General features: G+C 42.3%; 1 protein-coding gene and 2 long non-coding RNA genes across 4 annotated transcripts; 2 read left to right on the forward strand and 1 right to left on the reverse strand.

The window, feature by feature from the left end:
• Window positions 1-4,288: 4,288 nt before the first annotated feature.
• Window positions 4,289-4,629, forward strand: LOC113461895. Of its 2 annotated transcripts, none has more exons than XR_003384159.2 (2): window positions 4,289-4,413; window positions 4,516-4,629. It is a non-coding gene; the product is annotated as an uncharacterized LOC113461895 (long non-coding RNA). The 2 variants fall into 2 exon arrangements; XR_003384160.2 differs by having other exon boundaries at window positions 4,535-4,629.
• An 8,174-nt stretch (window positions 4,630-12,803) lies between these two features.
• On the forward strand, window positions 12,804-14,001 carry LOC108511809. The gene is made up of 2 exons (XR_001880233.3): window positions 12,804-13,215; window positions 13,729-14,001. It is a non-coding gene; the product is annotated as an uncharacterized LOC108511809 (long non-coding RNA).
• Window positions 14,002-16,535: 2,534 nt separating this feature from the next.
• On the reverse strand, window positions 16,536-20,055 carry LOC103721338 (receptor kinase-like protein Xa21). Its single transcript, XM_039129245.1, has 2 exons — window positions 17,107-20,055; window positions 16,536-17,009 (listed from the first exon to the last, which is right to left on the reverse strand). The coding sequence occupies exons 1-2, from the start codon at window positions 20,045-20,047 to the stop codon at window positions 16,648-16,650; spliced, it is 3,303 nt and encodes a 1,100-aa protein (XP_038985173.1). The 5' UTR covers window positions 20,048-20,055; the 3' UTR covers window positions 16,536-16,647.
• Between the last annotated feature and the right edge of the window lie 1,870 nt (window positions 20,056-21,925).

The raw sequence follows: 21,925 nt of genomic DNA on the forward strand, positions 1-21,925 counted from the left end.
TTTTATTCAGAAGGAATGGTTGGAGTATTATATATGTTAGACACTAATCTTCATGTTAACAGAGAGTATGAGGATCATGCAATTAATACTAAAATAAGAAAGAACATTTCGAAGGACTCGGAAAATGTGGATAAACTATGAGCTCAAACTCCATGCCACTCTAGGAAACCGGTCATGGAGGAGGAGGAGGCTTACTACAGACGACGGCGAGTTTGACGGTGGCGGAGAAGCTAGGGCTCGGGATGGAGGTGAGATGTCGGCGCGCAGCTAGGGCATCGACCGAGAGAGGATGAGGAGAGGAGGTCGGGCGAGCATTAAAAACAAGAAGAAAACAAAGAGGAGGAGGAGGAGGAGGAAGAGAAGGAGAAGGAGGAGGCTTACCTCAGACAATGGCGAGGTCGACGGTGGCGGAGAACCGAAATCTTCGATTGACGATCGGGGCTAGAGATGGAGGTGAGATCAGTTTGATGTCGGCGCACAGCTAGGGCATCGACCGAGAGAGTATGAGGAGAGGAGGCCAAGCGAGCGTTAAAAACAAGAACAAAACAAAGAGGAGGAGGAGGAGGAGGAGGAGGAGAAGGAGGAGGCTTACCTTAGACGAGGGTGAGGTCGGCGGCGGCGGAGAAGCTAGGGCTCGAAATGGAGGTGAGATGTCGGCGTGCAACTAGGGCATCGACCGAGAGAGGATGAGGAGAGGGGGTCGGACGAGCGGTTGGGGGGGGTTTATGTTTTCTAATGACGCTGTTAAGCATCGTCGTTTCTAAATGTTTTAACGACGCTTTAGAGCATCGTCGTTTCTGGAGATTTACTGACGCTAGGAGAAAGTATCGGTAAAGGTTAGTGCTGAGCCAAACTTTTCCAACACTTTTTCCTAGCGTCGGAAAAATACAGTCGGCAAAACTCTCATTTGTTGTAGTGTGCAGTAACTAAATTGTTCCAATATTTTACTGATCATAATTGTTACAAAAAGAAAACACACAGTAGTAATACTTGGCTAGTGAAACACATTACTTCTTGTTAGAAAAAAGAAAAGGAAGGAAAAGAAAAGACATAAAATAATAAGAAAATAAATAAATAAATAAAAATGGAAAATGATGAGCAAGTGGGAAGAAACTTGGCTTTAAGATAACTACAAATTTTTTTGAATGGAACCCAAACCATAAAACTAAATTCTTTGGCAATTGGGCCGAGTCATGGCAGTCTTAATAGAATAATACGAACATGTTGGATGTTGTAACAATTTAACTATAATTCAATTTGTTCAAACTTGACGTCATAAAGAATATTGTTGATAGAACGAGAATATGGTTTGATTTTCTTGTAATAAGGGTTACTAAAAGTAGAATATGTGACAAAATTATGAAGCTATTATAGAAATTAGTATATTGACTTATATTTTTAATTCATGAGAATTAAAAACACATAAAATATACATCTAAGATATATCAGGAGTATTTATGGTATTATGTGGTCGGTGATCTTGGATCCTCATACCATACCAAATAAGTTACTCATGAATATCAGGGGCGGCCCAATGTATTTAGAGGCCTAAGGCGAACTCACTAAAAGAGGCCTTTTTTTAAAATAATAAAAAAAATTTAATAAGTGCAAAATACTTTAAAAATTTATTTAAAAATAATTCATTTAGCTTTTTGAGATGCGAATTTACTAATCAAACTTTTTGAGTGCTTAAGTGAATATGAATGTATGCATGCACATGTTATGTAAGCATATAAATGAAACTACATATATTGTATAAAATCTTACGAAGAAAATTTCTAAATTCTTTGGGTAGCTAATACACTAAACTCCACCGTTGTCAAGCAATCCAAATGAGAACTTTGAAGCGATGCATCCACAATAAAGGCGCCGCAAATAGCGCATTGAATAAGATACACCATTAAAAAAAGTTCATAGCAAGAACATATGGAAATTAAAATTATCAAATGTCTTAAAAAATAAATTAACTGCTCATATGCCACACTAGAGCCAAGGACAGACATGACAACAACATAAGAATGTAACATGTCATAAAGTAAATTTGATAAAGCCCATAGCAAGAACAGAATGCTCGGCTCAAAAAGTATCCAAACATGAAGCACATATGGAAAGAGAACCTTGCATAATATGTGGTGATAATTTCAGAAAACGCTTGTGCATTTCAAAATTTTGAAGAGGTAAAAATTAATCATATAAGCCTACATAACAGCCCTAAACATATTGAAAAAAGAGTATCTAGAGTAAAACAGATTAGAAATTCATAATACAACAAAGCATGCGCAGCTACAAAAATCATAAATTCAGACAACTAGTATACCAAGAAACCAATAACATTATCAGTATCTCCACATAATCTTCCGCCCAACAAACACTACAAGAGAAAAAACACAAGCCATAAGATCTTGTACCTCAGAAGTCAGAACAACAAAACCTGAAACCCAAATCCCCACCCCCCCAAATCCAAACTTTCCATCAAATCCAACAAAGAAACAAAAGCCACCTCTAAATACCACTTAAAGGAAAAGCTAGACACTTCAAGATTCTCAGGACTAAAAAAGATCAAACAAAACAATAGATCACAGATTAAAATTCAAAAAAGAGAGAAGAGAAAAAGAAAAAAATTTATACCCATATTTGTTGCAGAGATTTGTGAATCCACCCGATTTCAGCCAGCTTGAGCCCGAGGGCGGTACCGCTGTGGCCCGGGCTGCAGACGTCGACGAGCCAGAGCCGGAAACCTTGACAGAGAGCAACCCAACAGTCATATTCGGCATGCAGCGATCATTCACCGAGGAGTCCTTCGAGAAGGATGACAAGGAGGAGAACTGGGAAGCGGGGTCTTGGACCAATCGGAAGTCCTAGATCGATTGAGACCGGCAACCGAGGGGGGGGGGATAATCATTGTCGGAGCGGCGGTGGCAGGCGAAGAGGCCGAGGGGGCTGCGATCGACCATCGACGACGTCACAGAATAGGACGCACTAGCCGCAGCGGAGGGCAGCGAAGGCGGCGAGGGACTGGGCCAGGCAGTTGGAGTAGGAGATGGTGATGTGAATTGCCATGGCTCCGATCTTGGAGAAAAGGAGCAAGATCGGATGCACGGGGTCCAGAAGAGAGCGCGAAGGGATCGAGGGGAGGCTCGAGATCACAGAGAAGAAGCCCTTTCTACAGAAGAGATCACCGGATTGAGATCGGAAAAGGGGAATCGAAGGGGTTACGAGGAGACTAGGATTTGATGGACGGGATTAAAGTTAGGATTTCATTGATTTTCCAAGCTCTCTTCTTCCTTTTACCAAAAAAAAGCTCTTTTCTTCCCTCGAAGGGAAGAGAGAGAGAGAGAGGGGCTCAGGAGAGGCCAAGAGACCTCTACTTTTCAGACTGTTTCCCACGTCTTTTCAGCCTCTGGTGCCCTGGTGCCGCGGTGCGATGGGAAGTAGGCAAGTAGCCCATGGTGTAATGGAAGTAGCCTCTTGCAGTGCGGAAAGTAGCCGTAGCACTGTAGCAAGAAATTTTAAAATTTTACTGTAGCTCGTATTTCTCTGCGGTGGGCCTTGCTTCAGCCCGAGGCCTTAGGCGGCCGCCTATCTCGCCTAAGGGTCGGGCCGGCCCTGATGAATATCCGGAGATTTTTAGTCACTGGACCATAGCCTACCAAATACATCGATCTTAGATCACTGGAGATCAAATCATCCTAGCATTCGGATCACCGAGGATCTTAAATCACCGTGATGATCTTGTTGGGGTTACCAAACGCCCCCTTAGGGCGAAGGTAGGCACGAGGCGGCCATACCATCACTTATGGACCCCACCAAGTTATCCACCCATGAGCTAGCGGTCGCAGGCCTCCTCCACTTTCCTGAAGAATCTTGGAAAAAACGAAGACTAAGTGATTTTCCCTAAGCCAAAAGGAATCCACAAGGGGTAAATGATGAAAGAAGGGTCGATGGCGGAACGTGGAAGTCAGTCAATGATAGATGGCAGGACATAGAAGTCAGTCAACACTAGATGGCAGTCAGAAAATTCTAGGAATAATGGACAAAATTGTGAGTGGACAGGATAAGAAAGAAACCATGGGCATTGGAGAATGTGAGGTTCCAGTTCTGCCCAACTCTCGTTGGTTATAAAAGCCAGAGCTTAGTAGAAGGGTCTATCATATTTCAGGAGAACGAAGTGCAGCGGATAAAAGGAAAATGCTTCCAAAGACATTCCTCCTACTCTCTCTGCTTCTCCTTTCCACTTCATTCATTCCAAACGTGACAACTGCTAGGGAGCTTGTTAAGCCAAGTGAGCCTGATTTATATTTCCTCCCAAGAAGTAAATTTAATCTATCATGTTCTTTCCTACTCTTTTATGCTTGACCTCCCTACTGCACCAAGACATGGGCCATATGTATAAAAAATAAGCATTTAGCTAGGGTAAGTTGAATGTTTTTTTTTTTTTTTTTCTTCTAAAAGACCGCTAAAATATCATTTATATTTGCTTTATATGCCATGCTATCGAATCTAACTCATGATCAGAATCCATCTCATTTCTTAGCTCAACTGGTTGGCATCCATCTCGATCTCGAAGAGATCCAAGGCTCAAACCTCGGCGGTGGTGCTGCCATCATATTTTTCTTAAAAAAAACAAAAGAAAAGGAAAACAGTGGGCTTAAGTATATTCTGTGTCAGCTACATATATATCCTACCCCTAGATGTTCTCACCCTTGCCAGAATCAGCTAAGCTTAGGTTTTAGTGTGTTCCCCCTCGTAAGAAATCATAAAAATCTTTTCCGCTGCAAGAAAACATTCCAAACATAATTATATCTTGCTTGTTGGTTAAATCTGAATACGGATATAACTTGCTATTGGTGCATGGGTGCAGCAACTGGTGGCCAGACGCCTGTGGATGCCACGCGCGCCGTCCCATATCGTGCGGTCCGGCCACCAAGGTTACCCTTGGTGCCTCCTTCTCCCCTTCACAATGTTCACCCCATGCCATATCGTCGTAGGTGCGAGAAGAACTATTACCATTGTCGACCCCCGGTCCCATAGCTGCAGAGTAAAATCGTAGGTGTACCACCAGTAATGGCTGCAGCGGGTGCTACATCCTCGCATATATTTAGCGGCCGCATCATGATGTCATCTTCGGTTTGTTGTACGTGTACTGCGTACCTAATGGTAATTGGGAATTTTAAAGATGCTGCGTCGTTCTGTTGCTGTTGCATGGAGTTACGGGCTCTCTCTTATCCACTTCTTTTTCACTATTTTTTGCAATCCTCGTTGCTCAGATGGGAATTTTGACATCCTCTACTCCTTGCATTAATTATTAAATGGCTGCTTGTCCGAGTTGTTTCCAACACCGGATCCCCTTTAAAAATTAAAGCCTTCGTGTGTCGCTGAGCTGGTGGACTCGTCAATCTACGGACCAACACATACAAAGGTGCATGCATCCCGTTCTTTTTCTTCTTTTGGTCCGAATTGTTGCATGTTGGTTCATAGTTGGGCTGATCCACTGCAACCCATAATCACTTCTGGCAGAGAACGCTGCGTGGGAACTTTGGTAGCTGCGTTTTCTACGATGATGCACCCTGAAATAGTTGACCACGTTCTCCTATCTTGTTCTTCTCCCCTCCAGTTCCTCCTGATAACTTGCTGCATCTCGTGCACCGACAATTTTCCTCCATTCTTGCAATCAGCTATATGTATACATACATATACGTTTACATCAGGGCCGGCCCGAGCCCTAGGCGACTGAGGCGGTCGCCTAAGGCCCCGGGCCAATGGAAGGCCTCCGGGAGCAGAAGCTAGCTACGAGTCTTCCCCCTTGATGGAAGGGAGGTGGAGGGTTTCCTGGCCTGCAGAGGGCAATCGGGGAAGTTGGGGACAGTAGTTTTGTTTTGGGTGGAGAGAGAGAGAGAGAGAGAGAGAGAGAGAGAGGAGGGATTTGGTTGGCTTCATACACACCTGAAGCCACTCTTATCTTTCATCCCTTCTCTTTTTTGGTTTTGGTCTTGGTTTTCCTTCCCTCACATTACTCCTGATCCAGTTGGGCCATCAGGAAGAAAGATAGGGGGATTGGAGATGGACTTCTTGGAGGGTGGAGATTCTTTTAATTTTCTCCTCTCGGTTTCTTCTCCCCTCTTGGGTGGTAGAGAGAGAAAAGGAGGGAGGGGGTTGAATGGCTGCTGTGCCGTGATGTTGCAGTTGCAGCTTCGGTGCTCACTTGAAGGGGGAGATGGTCTTTAGCAAAAGAAAAGGAGGGTAGAGAAAGAGGAGGGAGGGGGGGTTGAATGGCTGCTGTTCCGTGATGTTGCAGGGGCTGCTTGGGTACTCACTTGAAGGGAAGATGGTGGGATGGGACTTTTATTAATTAGATGGAGTGAATTTCCCATAATGACCCTACTTTTATTCTGCTCTTGCTTCACATGGTAAACAGTATTGCCAAGAACAGTTCCATGGCCCTTTTTTTTTTAAGTATTTTTTTTTAATATTTTCATTCAAGAATTATATTAAACTGAAGAGGCTTTTTGTCGACTTTTATTAGATTCATGCATCTTTGTAGAAATAGTGTACTTGACAGCAATCTATTTCCATAACATTTTTTTAAGTATTTTATATTTATTAAAAAAATTATTATTTAAAAAAAAGAGGCCCCATTTACTGAATTCGCCTTGGGCCCCCAGATGTATTGGGCCGCCCCTGGTTTACATATGCATATCAATTTAACCTGACGGAAGTAGAGGAAAAATCACCGGTCGGATTAAGCTGCCAAATGATGCCGTCACAATTGGAATTTGGAAGAAAGCTGAAAAGATGGCATGCAACTGAACGGATTCTTTGCATGCTACTGGAGGAAGTATAAAACCACATTTGAGATTCTATATCTGGCACCTGAGATTAAAAAATTTATCAGCAATGCCAGATTTAAGATGGCGAGCCCGATAAAGGTGGGGGGAATAATTCGTCTGGAAACGGGCCGGGATGGTCCGGGCTTTAGGCTAGGCTTGGTCCCGCAAACTTTTGAAAATTTCTGGTCTGAGCCTCGGCTTGGTCCCAACTTGAATCCGATCAGGCCCAGCTTGAAATATCTGTATGGGCTCAAAATTGAGCTGTGTTTTTTTGATAAAATAATATAGCTTCATGTTAGCAACCATTTAATGATCAGAAACATCTTCACTAAAAAATCAAATTCTAAACACGATTGAAATAACATTTCTATTTTTTAAGCTGTTCATAAATAAGTACCTAATTGAATAAACCTCAGACAGACATGACTAAACCAGTTCTTTAACGATCAACTGTGGTGTATCAATAGAGAACTCTTTTTTTCATACTTCATTTTCTAAATTATCTGATTTCTTGCTTGCTGGTGCCAAGTGACTGCCCCATTCTCTTCGTTGGATGTAAAACTTGAAGCATATGCATGAAAGGAAATTGTTGCTATAAAAGCACCTTGATCAGCTATCAAAGAGAAGTTGATGAGCCTGAAGTTGGCTCATGAAAATGCCATACACCTGAGCCAAAAAATACAAGCAAAAATCACTTGCTCAGAAGGACCAACAAAATTGGTCTTTAGACTGCAAGTTGAGTGATTCTACCATGAGGTATGGCAATGTACACAAAACATGGACCAAAAAATGGTAAACCTACAAATCAACCCCAATGGAACACATTATGAGGGATTACATTCAAAAACAAAAGAAAAGGAAAGCAAAAATTTGTAGCAATTAATTGATGGCCCAGGACTACAAAACTACACTTGAAACTTGAAACAATTCAAACTCCACCCTCAAACACTCCTTTTATTGTGCTAATTAGAGGGAAAAATGATCAGACCTATTTTGGACTGAGCAACAAAGTCAGGGCTATTTTGGAAATTATCGGGCTAGGTTTGGGTTCCATTTTGGGCCTCATCCAAGCTCAGGTCAATGATATGCTCGACCCTGGCTTGAAAAAAAAATATATGCTCTATATTTAAACCTATATCCCTGGCATTATCGAAAATACCACCCTCTGGGACTTTGCCCTCACAATCATTGAATGAAAGATTAAGATAATGTAGAGAACAAAGAGACTTGAAGAAATTTAGAATTGGCCCGGATAAGTTGTTTCGAGAAAGATCCAAGTCCACCATTTCTTTCAAGGATTCAAGTCCTTGAGGAATGCTGCCTTTAAAAAAGTTGCCATGCATGTATAGGTGTTCCAAGAGCTGGCAAGCACCTAAGGTGGAAGGGATGTCATCGGACAATCAGTTCTCGGAGACATCTAAACGATTAAGGTTAATCAAGTTGACAACTTCCATTGGCATGGTCCTGGTGAGATAATTATGCGACAGGTCCAAATATTGTGCAAAAGAGGAAATGCTGATGAGTTCTCTTGGTATGCTTCCAAGAAAAGCATTGTGGGAAAGGTTTAATACTCCCAACTTTCTGCAATTTCCGAAGCTTGCAGGGATATTACCGCTTAGTTCATTTTCTTGCATATAAAGCTCGTTCAATTGAGCGAGGTTGCCAATAGTAGAGAGGATCGGTCCTGATAATTTGTTTCCTGATAAGTACATCACATGTAAGTTCTGAAGCTTTCCTACAGTCTCTGGAATTTCTCTTGTGAAAAAGTTTTGATCTAGGAAAAGCATGGTTAGGCCGACAAGATTCCTTATCTATGCAGGAACGGGCCCGGATATTTAATTTTTTTCCAATCAATAACCATTCAAGCTGTGTGGAGAGATTGCCTATCGAACTAGGCAGTCGGCCTCAAATTTGTTCTGGTGCAGGTTTAATCTCTCCAAAAAGCTACAATTAGTTAGAGAAGAAAAGACGCTCCATTCATGGGCTTGGAGCTGATTCCAGCCAATGTATAAATAGCACAAGTTCTGTAGGGATCCTAGATTAAGGCACCAATCCACTGAATGAATTATTGGAAAGATCAAGCATCTGAAGCTCGGAAGCATTGCATAATGAAACTGGGATCGGTCCATGGAATTGGTTCCCTTGCATGACCAAGTTTTGGAGGATCGGAAGAGTAAGTCCCATATTCGATGGAAGTGTCCCGGAGAACCAATTGCTTGCGACACCAAAATAAGCGAGCGAAGAGTGGTTGTACAGAGAAGTTGGGATTTGGCCAGACAAGTTGTTGATGGTCAAATCCGGCTCTTGTAGGTCGGGGATGTTGCATAGGCTTTCTGGAATGCTTCCCACCAAGTTATTGCTGGCAAGATAAATATACTGGAGAGAGGAGAGGTTCCCCAATGAAGACGGGATGCCTCCTGAAAGTTGGTTCGTAGACAGCCCAAGGAAAGAAAGGCTTGAGGGGATGGCCAAGAAAGGTGGCAAACCTCCTCTCAGATTGTTCATTGCTAGATCAATATAGGCGAGGGATGAGCTGTTACCTAATGATCGGGGGATCTCTCCCGTGAGACTGTTGGAGAGAAGCAAAAGCCATCACTACAAGGATGATATATAGTTCACCCAGAAGAGATCTTATATAAGAATCCTTTTTCAATTTCCCTTAGACCTTACCAAAGCCTGGTAACTCTTTCGAACCACAGAGGATCAGCCAGCCATTTAGAAGATGCATGAATTTGCAGGCAGTGACAGCAGGAGAGGAGCATCTATTGAGAAAAATGAGTGTGCATTCCTTTCTTGCCAGCAGCTCCAAAAGGGCAGCGATGATCATAGAGATAGATGGTTGCTGTCCTTTAGGAAATAAGATATGGATCCAATCATTGCTGAGGTTGCATACATCACCTTCAGGAGGGGGCATTACAAGAGAAGAATAGAATACATACCATAGATTAGCTGAAAAGGGGCGGGAGATGAAGAGATGGTTAATCGATTCCATAGGGTCCACACAAAGAGGGCAACCACCAAATATTTTCTAGTTTTTTTCTATAAATTGTTCCTTGCTTTAATCCTGTTGGGAAGACAGTAGCAAAGGCAAAAACTTTTGAAGGGGCCTCGATTTTCCAAAGACTCTGAGCCATTTTCCATTGAATGCCTCTAGAATTAATGAAACGGTAGAGGGGAGCAGAGAAAAAATCAGCAGTCGGATTAAGCTGCCAAATGATGCTGTCACGGTTGGAAGAAAGCTGGAAAGATGGCATGCAACTGAATGGATTCTTCGCGTGTTACCGGAGGAAGCAGGACCGGCCCAATGTATTTGGGAGCCTAAGGTTGTTTTGTCTTTGAGGTCTTTTCTACAGTGGGCCGGCCTAAGGCGATCTCATAGGGAAGCCTTTTTTTCTTTCCATTTGGTCCTTGAGGCCTTTCCTACGGTGGGCCTTTTTTGGACCGGAGCCTAAGGCGACCGCCTCAGTCGTCTAAAGATTGGGCCGGCCCTGGGAGGAAGTATAGAGCCACATATGAGATTCCATATATATCTGGCACATGAGATTAAAAAATTTATTAGCAAGACTAGATTTAAGATGGCAAGCCCGATAAAGGTGGGGGATAATTGGTCTCGAAACATGCCGGAAAAACTTTTGAAAAGTCCTGATCCGAATTTAAGATTCCATATATATCTTGCCTAGGCATGAGCCCACCTTGAACCCAATAGGGCCAGCCTGAAATATCTGTATGGGCTAAAAATTGGGCTAGCCTGAATTTGATTGAAGCTTAATCATTCAATATCTCGTATTGTAGCTCAATATTTTTTTGATGAAATGATGTAGCTCCATGTTAGCAACCATCTAATAATTAGAAACATGTTTATTAAAAAATCAAATTCATAACACAATTGGAAATGACATTTCTATTTTTTGAGCTGTTTATAACTAAGTACCTAATTGGATAAACCTCAGACAGGCAAGACTAAACCAGTTCTTTAACAATCAACTGTGGTTTATTAGTAGAGTCTTTTTTTCATACTTCATTTTCAAAATTATCTGATTTTTACTTGCTGGTGCCAAGTAGCTACTCATTTCCTTCGTCAGATGTAAAATTAGAAGCATATGCATGGAAAGGAAATTCTTGCTGCAAAAGCACCTTGATCAGCTATCAAAGAGAAGTTGATGAGCCAGAAGTGGCCAAGAAATACAAGCATAAATCACTTGCTCAGAAGGACCAACAAAATTGGTCTTTTACCTGCAAGTTGAGTGACTCTACCATGAGGTATGACAATGTACACAAAACATGGACCAAAAAATGGTAGACTTACAAATCAAACACCATGGAGCACAATATGAGGGATTACATTAAAAAACTAAAGAAAAGAAAGGCAACAAGTTGTAACAATTAATTGACAGCCTGGGAGCTACAAAACTGCAACTGAAACTTGAAACAATGCAAACTCCACCCACAAACACTCCTTTTATTGTGCTTAGCTAGAGGGAATAATGATCAGACCTGCTTTGAACTAAGCAACAATGTCAGGGCTATTTTGGAAATTATCGGGCTAGATTTGGGCTCCATGCTTGGGCCAATGATATGCTCGAGCCTGGCATGAAAAAATATATGAGCTATATATTTAAGCTTGAATTAAGTCCAAAATTTTTTTGATCTAGCTCGTAGCCCGATCTGAGAGTCCGGCCCGATGGGCCTCAAGCTGGCTCAGTCTAGTTCCAATTCTATGGAATAAGGATTAGAGCGGAGCACTTAAGCAAAGGAACTGAAGTCGAGACTTACATGAGGATCAGATCTGACCAAGCTATGTAAGTTCCATCAACAGAGCGTGTTATGGCGTGTTTTGCTTGTGGAGATAAATCTCACCAATTCATGCGTGGCCACATTCTAACATCATTTTTTTTTATCATATACAGCATAGCATATGAGATTTATTTACAAGGGTATAGAAATTTTTTATATACCTAAAAGGATATCGATGATAGTCCCATTCGACGATGAATATAAGATATTTAACAATTTTAAAAATAAAATATAATTTTTAGAAAATATTGAAGATTTATATGGTAAATTTCTGTGAACTATGCGATGACATCAAGCAAATCACGTGCGAAGGGAGTAATTGCCTGTGGATCCCACCGAGCAATCAGACTAGTGCAGCATCGCATCAGAATGCAACATCTCAGTATTCTTTTATTAGAATCTTGGAAAAATGAGTGCGGATCCAAAGAAACCAAAGAATTAAAGAGAAGATGAAAAGGAAGAGGTCATGGGCAGAACATGGAGGCTCCCGCGACTCTATACCGAGGTAGGAAAGATATCGCTTATGGTATGGAGACCGGCATAGAAATAATTAAGGCTTTTATCTCTTTGGTGCTAAAAGTAATCATGATCGATCACGGTCAGTACTTTAAAAAAACTTAGCTTTTTTAACGATTGATCCTCCTCATGCAATCAGAAGCAGCTGTCTGGCTTTAGAAAAATCTGCATAAAGATAAAGAATATATCACCACTGTTGAAGGATAACTTAGAGTCAGAATGTTGAAGAATAAAGAATATATCACCATAGTGATTTTTCATCGCTGTTGAAAAATCAATTGTTATTTTATTTGGTAGGATTCAGGCTTTTTTTTTTTTTGAGAAGATATTGGTACTTTACTTTAATATTCGCTAATCCTTTCTTTCTTTCTTTCTTTCAGTAATTATGTAAATATTATTTTTATTTAATAAAAAATCTGGATGGGTTTTTTTGTCTTACCTTATCAATAAAAAAAATATAATCACGACCGATGGTGATCCGTTACTGATACAGTGCGAAGATAAAAAGCTTTCTTCCAATACCGTGCTAAATATTTCCAATTATCTATGATCTGACTAGCTCAATTCAACGTCACATGAGACATGATTATTCGGTAAAGCGGGACGGAGGTAACTTTCCGAAGGTAGGCACGAGGCGGCCATACCATCACTTATGGACCCCACCAAGTCATCCGCCCATGAGCTAGCGGTTGCAAGCCTCCTCCGATTTTCTGAAGAAAAACTAAGCCAAAAGGATCCGCAAGAGGTAAATGATGCAAGTAGGGTCGATGGCGGAAGCATAGAAGTCAGTCAACACCAGACAGCAGTCAGAAAATTCTAGGAATAATGGACAAAATTGTGAGTGGACAGGATAAGAAAGAAACCATGGGCATTGGAGAATGTGAGGTTCCAGTTCTGCCCCAACTCTTGTTCGTTATAAAAGCCAGAGCTTGGTAGAAGGATCGTCATATTTCAGGAGAACGAGGTGGAGCGGATAAAAGGAAAATGCTTCCAAAGACATTCCTCCTACTCTTTCTGCTTCTCCTTTTCACTTCATTCATTCCAAACGGGACAACTGCTTGGGAGCTTGTTAAACCAAGTGAGCCTGATTTATATTTCATCCCAAGAAGTAAATTTAATCTATCATGTTCTTTTTTGCTCTTTTATGCCTGACCTCCCTACTCTACCAAGACATGGGCCATATGTATAAAAAATAAGCATTTAGCTAGGGTAAGTTGAATGCTTTTTTTTTTTCCTTTTCTTTTCTTGAAGATCGCTATAACATCATTTATATTTGCTTTATATTCCATGCTATCGAATCTATCTCATTATTAGAATCCATCACAATTCTTAGCTCAACTGGTTGGCATCCATCTCGATCTCGAAGAGATCCAAGGCTCGAACCTAGGCAGTGGTGCTGCCATGATATTTTTCTTGAAAAAAGAAAAGAAAACAAAAACAAAATCAGCTAAGCTTAGGTTTTAGTGTGCATCCCCCGTAAGAAACCATAAAAATCTTTTCCGCTGAAAGAAAACATTCCAAACATAATTATATCTTGCTTGTTGGTTAAATCTAAATACGGATATAACTTGCTGTTGGCGCATGGATGCAGCAACTGGTGGCCAGACGCCTGTGGATGCCACGGACCGCATCGGATATCGACCCCCGGTCCCATAGCTGCAGAGTAAAATCGTAGGTGTGCTACTATACTAATGGCTGCAGCGACTGCTACATCCTCGCATAAATTGCCCTGAAATGGGCATATGAACTAAATAAGCGGCCGTATCAAGATGTCATGTTCGCTTTGTTGTACGCGTACTGTGTACCTAATGGTAATTGGGAATTTTAAAGCTGCCGCGTTGTTCTGTTGTTGCTGTTGTATTGAGTTACGGGCTCTCTCTTATCTCCTTCCTTTTCACTATTTTTTGCAATCCTCGTTGCTCTGATGGGAATTTTGACATCCTCCACTCCTTGCATTAGTTATTAATTAAATGGCCGCTTGCCCGAGTTGTTTCCAACACCGCAACCAATAACCACTTCGCTGCGTAGGCACTTTCGTAGCTGTGCCTCCGATAAAAAAAATATAAAATAAATTTATCTTATTTTATCGGGTTAAGTTTTTGAGATAAATGGTGATTTCAACGTGAAATAGATTCTTCAGATCCTCCTCATAACTTGCTGCATCTCACGCACCGAGAATTTTCCTCCACTCTTGCAATCAGCTATTCTTGGATTGAGATGAACTCCCGCATCTTCCTGCACCAGAGCTTTCCCCTTTGGGTCCTGATAAATAACTCTACGGCTTCTCTAGGCTGGCTGCAAAGCTGCAGGAGAATCGCTCACAGATTGGTCATGTGATACGGCCACACATTTTCTAGAGAATATGCTAGGCTTGAAATTTTATCACATCCTCAAAAATTCATAAACAAAAATCATCTCATTTTATAATAAGAATAAACCTGTATAGGATGCATGGCCCAGGCGCTAATACAAAGCTTGGTGTGGTGGATTATAGGATGCATGCCCAGGCTCTGACGCTGGCGGTGCTCTCGGGTGCAACGCTGCTACACTATTACGACGCCAAGCATGCAATTGAGGACGACGAAAAAGTTCAAGGGGCTTATAATATGTCCGTTACTTTGTTAGCAATGGCCATAAAAGTGAGAAGCAATGATGTTGTTGAGGGGGTAAGACTACTACTCTCGGCATCTTGCCCATTTGTACTTGGTATATATGGACTACGTTATATGATTTTGAGCATATATATGAACGATTTCAATCTAGTATGATCTCTTCTGTGACAAATTTCTCCGCCTGGTGTGATCAAACTTAATGCTTTCATCAGGGTGTTGAAAATTTGAGAGAGAAAAAAAATATATATATCCTATATTGATGGATGAAGTGATCAAGGCGGATACCTTGAGCATCATCAAGTGTACAATATGGCAGTTTGCCAACTTCTCCATGCGGACTGTGTGCATAGGGTTCGTGTTCGTGTGTAGAATGCAACGGAGGATGCATTTACCTAAATATCTTACCCTGTTTGATTAAGCTAATCAGCCAAAGTAATCACATGCTATCAATCATCTATTGGACCACCCATGTTTGTTATACTATGATAATTTGGCTAATAACATCACATTGTTCTTCCAAAAGACTGACTTGTCGTGTAAAGTTCTTCGGCCAAGCTAATCTGATATGATAACATCCAATGTGTTGCTAAACCGAAATCTTATTTGAGTTGCACTAAGTTGGCAGAGGTTAGCGTTTAGACCTTTGTACCGAGCTTAAAAGTCTACCTCTTGCTTTTGGATTGCTTACCCCATATCCTAAGTAACTTGGACCAATCAATTGCAAATCGGTCAAGCCACTGGCTTACTGAATAAAAAACAAATGGGTAGAAAGGATAGGATTCTTATGTTTTAGGTGAGGATGTAGTCCATGAACATCAGGAGGCGAATAATGCAGCGGACTGGATGACCCTTGATCTAGGAGAACACTTTGACTACCTCTCTCTCTGCTCAGTTTAGAGATATTTTATTTTCTGAAGCCTCTGATTGTATTCACATTAGATTGATTTGATGTAACTGCTCCAAAAAAAAAAAAATTAAACACACACACACACACACACACAAAGAAGAGGCCCTTGTTCTACCATGGTCGCTGGACTCTAGGTTATCCAATTACCAAATGGCCAAACCTAATTTGATATGTCCGGGCCTCTCTTCATGTACACAAATGCAATAAATCCAGACTCTTCAGGCGGGCCCATTAGCCCTGTAATATCTGGCTATTACAGGTTCTTTCTGAAATTTGATACTCTTCCCCCTGCCATCGACTGGAGTCCGCCTTGTTACTTTGAGGCCGATCATATTTTGAAGCTTCTGCTACCTCCTCCTAAGTTGTATCCTCTTTGTGTTTTCATATCACATCCCACTGTAATTCTTTGTGAATCTCTCTCTTCTTCTCCGCTATGTAATCTTCTATCTGAATCAATAAATTCGGGTTTAGGTGGTCTATGCCCTCCTCTTTCATGAAAACAAAAAGAAAACTAATTGCAATCATAAAACCTAGGCATTATTATTATTTTTTCCGATATTCGATGGAGAGAAGGAACCAATGATAAATTCCGTTTATGAATCACTGGTCGAGAAATAGCAATGGCTAAAGCAGGAATCTCTAGATGGGCATAGCTTAGAGCACAAACTCTAACCAAAGCCTCTTTCCTGCATTAGACCCCCATTAGCAACAATCTGATGGCTTGCCAGACACTACTCTTCTGCTAACGGTTGGTCTCATTTCCTGTCTAAAATTCAGATATGTGACTGCGTTTTCTCGGTTCCGGTTAGCAGAGGGTGCTGTAACTAAATTGTTCCAATATTTTACTGATCATAATTGTTACAAAAAGAAAATACACAGTAGTAATACTTGGCTAGTGAAACACATTACTTCTTGTTAGAAAAAAGAACTCATTATTCGAACCATGAACTCACACCTGGACAGACAGACAAGTAAACTATTCATCAGATCCTTACATTGCAAATGCATTTCTAATTGCACTCATTTTGTTGACCACAGTTTGCATATCCAGCCGCAAATTTGGTGCTTCCTGTGAACACAAGAGACCAATATCAACCATGGAGACCGAGCATTCCATCATTCTCTCCCTAACAATGCTTTCACTCAGACTGCCAGTTTCCATGCTTGAGAGCACACTAGGGTCCATTATCTCCATTACTCTCTCAGGGAACCCCATCTCAACAAAATTACGAAGCGACCAACCATCTTTAAACATATCATCAGTAGGCCTCCTTCCTGTCAGCAGCTCTAACAGCAGTATCCCGTAACTGTACACATCTCCATGCGTAGAAACCTTGGCGCCCGTGCCATACTCTGCAATTCATATTTAGATGTTCATAGTATAGTAAGTTTCCAAAGCTTCATGAAGACTTCAATCGAAAAAAATGTGATGCAAGTTCAGAATTTTTACCTGGAGCTATGTATCCTATCGATCCTTTTAATGCGATCGAGTAACTCGGGTTTTGAGTTGAGGCGGAGTTGTTTCCACGTAGAAACCTTGCTAATCCGAAGTCACCCAGGTGAGCACACATCTCGTTGTCAATCAGAACGTTGCTCGGCTTCACATCGCAATGAACAATCGGAGTCGGGCCATGGTGATGATGAAGATACTCTAGAGCAAAGGCAACATCAATGGCTATGTCCAACCTTTGAGCAAGGCTTAAATACCTTGACTCGCAACTGTCGGATACCTTGGGATGTAACCATTCTTCTAGACTCCCATTTGGCACAAACTCGAAGACTAGAGCTTTGAAATCATTTCCACTGCGATCGATGCTTGAACATGTAGTAATGATCTTGATGAGATTCCGGTGCCTTATATTTCTCAAGGCTTCACATTCAGCTAGATAACTCTTCAAAGCTCCTCTTTCATGGAGGTTGAGTACCTTCACTGCAACAACTTTGTCGTAGGCATCTAGAATTCCTTTATACACAGAACCAAAGCTCCCGACCCCAATCAGATTGACAGAAGAAAACCCATCAGTTGCTTTGTGCAGTTCGGCGTAAGAAACCAATTTATATTGATCCCCTGATGAAGACTCAGATGGGCGTCTCTTTCTTGGGTATTTCTTCCAGCAGAGAATGGCTAGCAGAACAATCAAACTAAGAGCTACCATGACAATTATGAGTATATTTTTGAGTGAAGCAAATGTTTTTCTTGCATTCGAGCACGAAGGAAGCAGCAACCTTGGATCACCCCCACAGAGCTTATCATTGCCTTGAACAAAAACTTCACTCGTATTTGTAAAGAGACCTTTAACTGGTACCGGACCCTCAAAATCATTGAAAGATAAATTGAGATATTGGAGGGTACCAATGTCACTGAAGAATTCTGGGATTCGGCCAGACAGCTTGTTGCGCGAAAGATCAAGCCGTTGGATACTTTTCAGATTGCTCAACTGCAAAGGAATGCGCCCCTCAAAGAGGTTTCCTTCCATGAAAAGGTCATTCAAGGTCACACAATCACCAAGAGCACTAGGAATTTCACCAGAGAGTTTGTTTTCAGAAATATCAAGAAGAATAAGAAGATTCAACTTGCGGACATCCGATGGTACGGACCCAGCCAGAGAATTATGGGACAGATCGAGGACCTTTGTAAGAGAAGAAATGCTGAGAACCTCACTCGGTATGGTGCCACCGAGCTGGTTTTGGGAAAGGTCCAGCACATTTAGATGCATGTAATTTATGAAGCTTTTTGGAATGTTTCCTTGCAAATTATTGCGTCCCAACTGGAGTACTTCAAGCTGAGCGAGGTTGCCAAGCGAGGCTGGTATTGGCCCTGAAAATTTGTTCCCAAACAAAGTTAATCGAACCAAGTTGTGAAGCTTCCCTATTGTACCAGGAATGTTGCCGCCGAGAAGGTTATAACTCAGATCGAGTTCCTGTAATCCCTTGAGATTCTCAATCTCTCGAGGAATCTGCCCTGATATTTGAAGCATGGGCAACAATAGCTTTTCCAGTTGCGTGGAGAGGTTTGCAATAGATCTGGGAAAATTGCCTGCAAGAGCATTGCTGGAGAGATCCAACAATTTTAGATTTGTACAGTTGGTTAGAGAAGCAAGAAAACTCCAATCACCGGCATTCCTTGCCTCGAGCCGGTTGTACCCAAGTGTTAGGCGAGATAGATTCTGAAGCTGTCCTAGATTCGAAGGCACGGGTCCACTAAATTTGTTACGAGAAAGATCAAGTAGTTGGAGGTTCGAAGCATTCGATAGCGAGGGTGGAATAGGTCCTTCCAGCTGGTTCCCCATCACGCAAAGATATTGGAGTCTAGGGAGGGTGCGGCCCATGCTGGGTGGAAGCCTTCCGATGAAATGATTTGATGCCAAACTCAAAAACTCCAAGGACGAGAGATTGTACAGAGAAGAGGGAACCATGCCTGATAATTTGTTGTATGATAAGTCAAAATATTTCAAGCTTGTGATGTAGCCAAGACTCTCCGGAATTTCCCCCTCCAATCTGTTTGTTCTTAGATAAAGAGAGATCAGTTTGGAGCAATTACCAAGCGAAGGTGGTATGGGTCCTGTGAGACTATTTTGACTAAGAAGGAGATACGTGAGGGTGGAAAGGTTCCCTAGAGAAGGTGGAATGATTCCTGTAAGACTGTTGTTTGATAGCATAACAGTAGCGAGCGAAGGGCTCCTCCCCATCCCAGGTGGAATGAGACCAGAAAATTCGTTAGTGCCAAGATTTAGCGAAGAAAGTTTTGGAAGAGAGAAGAGCTCATCAGGAATCTCTCCGATGAGGAGGTTAGCTTCGAGAGAGATGCTGCGGAGGTCCGAGCACTGGGCGAGGCTGGAGGGGAGCCACCCACTTAGCTTGTTGTTGCCCAAACTAATATTTTGGAGTTTGGAGCAATTGGACAGGGAGGCCGGGATCCCTCCTTCAAGGGCATTGTAGCTCAGGTTGAGATGCAGAAGGCGAGGCAGGCGGCCAAGCTCAGGTGGGATGGATCCATTTAGGTAATTGCCGGCAAGGTGAAGTCTCTTGAGGAAGGTAAGATTGGCTAAAGAGGGGGATATGGAACCTGTCAGGTTCAGCGAGTCCAGCTCCAAGGCCGTCACTCTTTCTGGGTGCTGGTGGCTGCCGCAAGTCACGCCATACCAATCGCAGTAATGGAGAGTCCGGTTGCTCCACGAGGACAAGGCGTCGCCAGGATCTGACAGTAGGGACTTGAAGGATTGGAGAGCAATACCCTCTCCGGTGGAGGTTGAGTAGGATCGTCGGATGCGAACAAGAGAGGATTGGTTTGTTAAGGTGGCCATGCAGGCGAGAAGGATGATTGCTTGTAAGGAAGGAACCAATCTACAAGGAAGAGAGTGTAGGAACCCCATTGCCATGAAAGCATGCATGCCTTCTGCCGTCGAATTAATCCACCCACCGCTGTTATATTGCCTGCAGGCGCAGATGCGGCATCTGTCAGCTTCTAGATTCGTGCTACAAAAATCATTAGTCCAACACAAAGCTACCTTTCGTGCATAAATTTTTGGTCAACATGACCTCCTGTTACCGTGGAGTCTTTAGAGGGATGGAAAAGTAATTTCCTGTAAATTTTTATGCCCAAAAAGTGGGTGGTTCTATATACACCCCCCCTATTGCTCAGGACACCCCCCAAAAATTAAAAAAAAATTAAATACTCTCTACACCCCCCCATTTGCTAAGGACACCCCTAAAAAATTAAAAATTCCTAAATTACCCCCCACCCTCCCCACCTCCTCACCTAAATTGCTCTCTACACCCCCCAAACCCCCCCCACCCCGCTCTTCCCCTCCAAAACACCCGCCGGCTTCTCCCTTCCGCCCAAAAAACCTCGCCTCAAGCACCTCGCCGGCGGCCAAACCCCCTCCGTCTCCCTTTGAACTGTTCCGCCCAAAGCACCTCGCCAACGCCCAAAACCCCCCCGTTCCCCCTTCTCCCTCTCGTCGCCGGCATTCTGTTCGGCTGCACAGAGCCGGACAGAACCCTTCTGTTCGGCTGCACAGTGCCGGACAGAAGCCTTCTGTTCGGCACTATGCAGCCGAACAGAAGAGTTCGGTTGAGGGTTGCCGAACAGAAGGCTTCTGTTCGGCACTGTTCAGCCGAACAGAAGCCTTTTGTTCGGCGATCCAGTGCCGAACGGAGCACGAACCGTGAAAAAAAAAATTTCGAAACAAGGTGGAACACGTACCTTTGCGGCCGATTCTTCGTCCCAAATCACTAGTTGCTTGTCCATGCTTCGAATGGGGCTTAAATCTCCTTCAAAGATCGCCTAAACGATGTAAATGGATCGAGGGGTTTAAGGGGGGTTTGAGGGGTGTTTTTTTTTTTTCTTTTCAAAACGAAATGGAGGAGGAGGAAGGGGGGGTGTACTGAGAAAATTTCAAGGGCAATATGGTAATTACACTAAAGGTTAGTTTGGGTATTTTTTTTTTTTGGTTTTTGGGGGGTGTCCTTAGCAATAGGGGGGTGTATATAGAACCACCCCCAAGAAGTCTTGTTCGGGGCTTTCACTTTTGAATTGGTCCATCTCTTCTCAGCTTGTGCTGTAGAGAGTGCCAATTTTGACTTTGGTTCTTGGGTCGGGGCTGCCGTACTGGGAAAGTCAAAAAGAAATAAAGAAAAGGGAGAATGAAAGCACCTCATCCGGTCATGAGCAGTGCTACTGATGTTAATCAGCTTGGCTTTTGGTTATGCTGAAGGATAAAAGAGTTCAAATCCTAGCTACATAAAATTTCGATGGTCAAAATTTGTGACAGATTTTTTATTTACTGTGCAGTTCGGGGTTGCATCTAATATACTGCAGTCGTAGGTTTGAATTGTAATCAACAATTTGGTTTTGACAATCGACATGTCTGCGTTGTTGGAATTTTTTACAATTTGAGTTGTACAGGATCCTTTCCGATAGAGGTCTGTCTGATGATTATATGGGAATATCTCTCTTATTTAGCGGCTATTTTTTAGCGAACAACTTAATTAATAAACGTTATCATCAATGTCCGGTCAATTCTGGACCAATACCGAGTTCATTACTTTTCGAGAACACTAGAAATGGTCAGCCACTTCGAGCGACATTGACATAGCATGTCAAAGTCAATCCTGCTAAGTAGGCTGTCTTACGCTGAAGATCTTTCTTGGCAACTTATCTCGTGCTTTTGTGATGAGAAATGGGTGTTGCTAGGTCTTTTCCTTTCTTCTACGCACCCGAATATAAGAGAAAGGAAGTCCAACCGATAGCTTTAGTAGATCTACAA

This window comes from Phoenix dactylifera, chromosome 8 (assembly GCF_009389715.1).
Source record: "Phoenix dactylifera cultivar Barhee BC4 chromosome 8, palm_55x_up_171113_PBpolish2nd_filt_p, whole genome shotgun sequence".
Classification (NCBI taxonomy): Eukaryota; Viridiplantae; Streptophyta; class Magnoliopsida; order Arecales; family Arecaceae; genus Phoenix; species Phoenix dactylifera.

What these genes read in the sequence shown, in the direction of transcription:
- LOC103721338 (XM_039129245.1), bottom strand. Translation starts at nt 20,047, where the DNA reads ATGCATGCTTTCATGGCAATGGGGTTCCTACACTCTCTTCCTTGTAGA. An exon ending in GATAGGATACATAGCTCCAG is followed by an intron (nt 17,010 to 17,106) that starts GTAAAAATTCTG and finishes TATGAATTGCAG; the next exon opens with AGTATGGCACGGGCGCCAAG.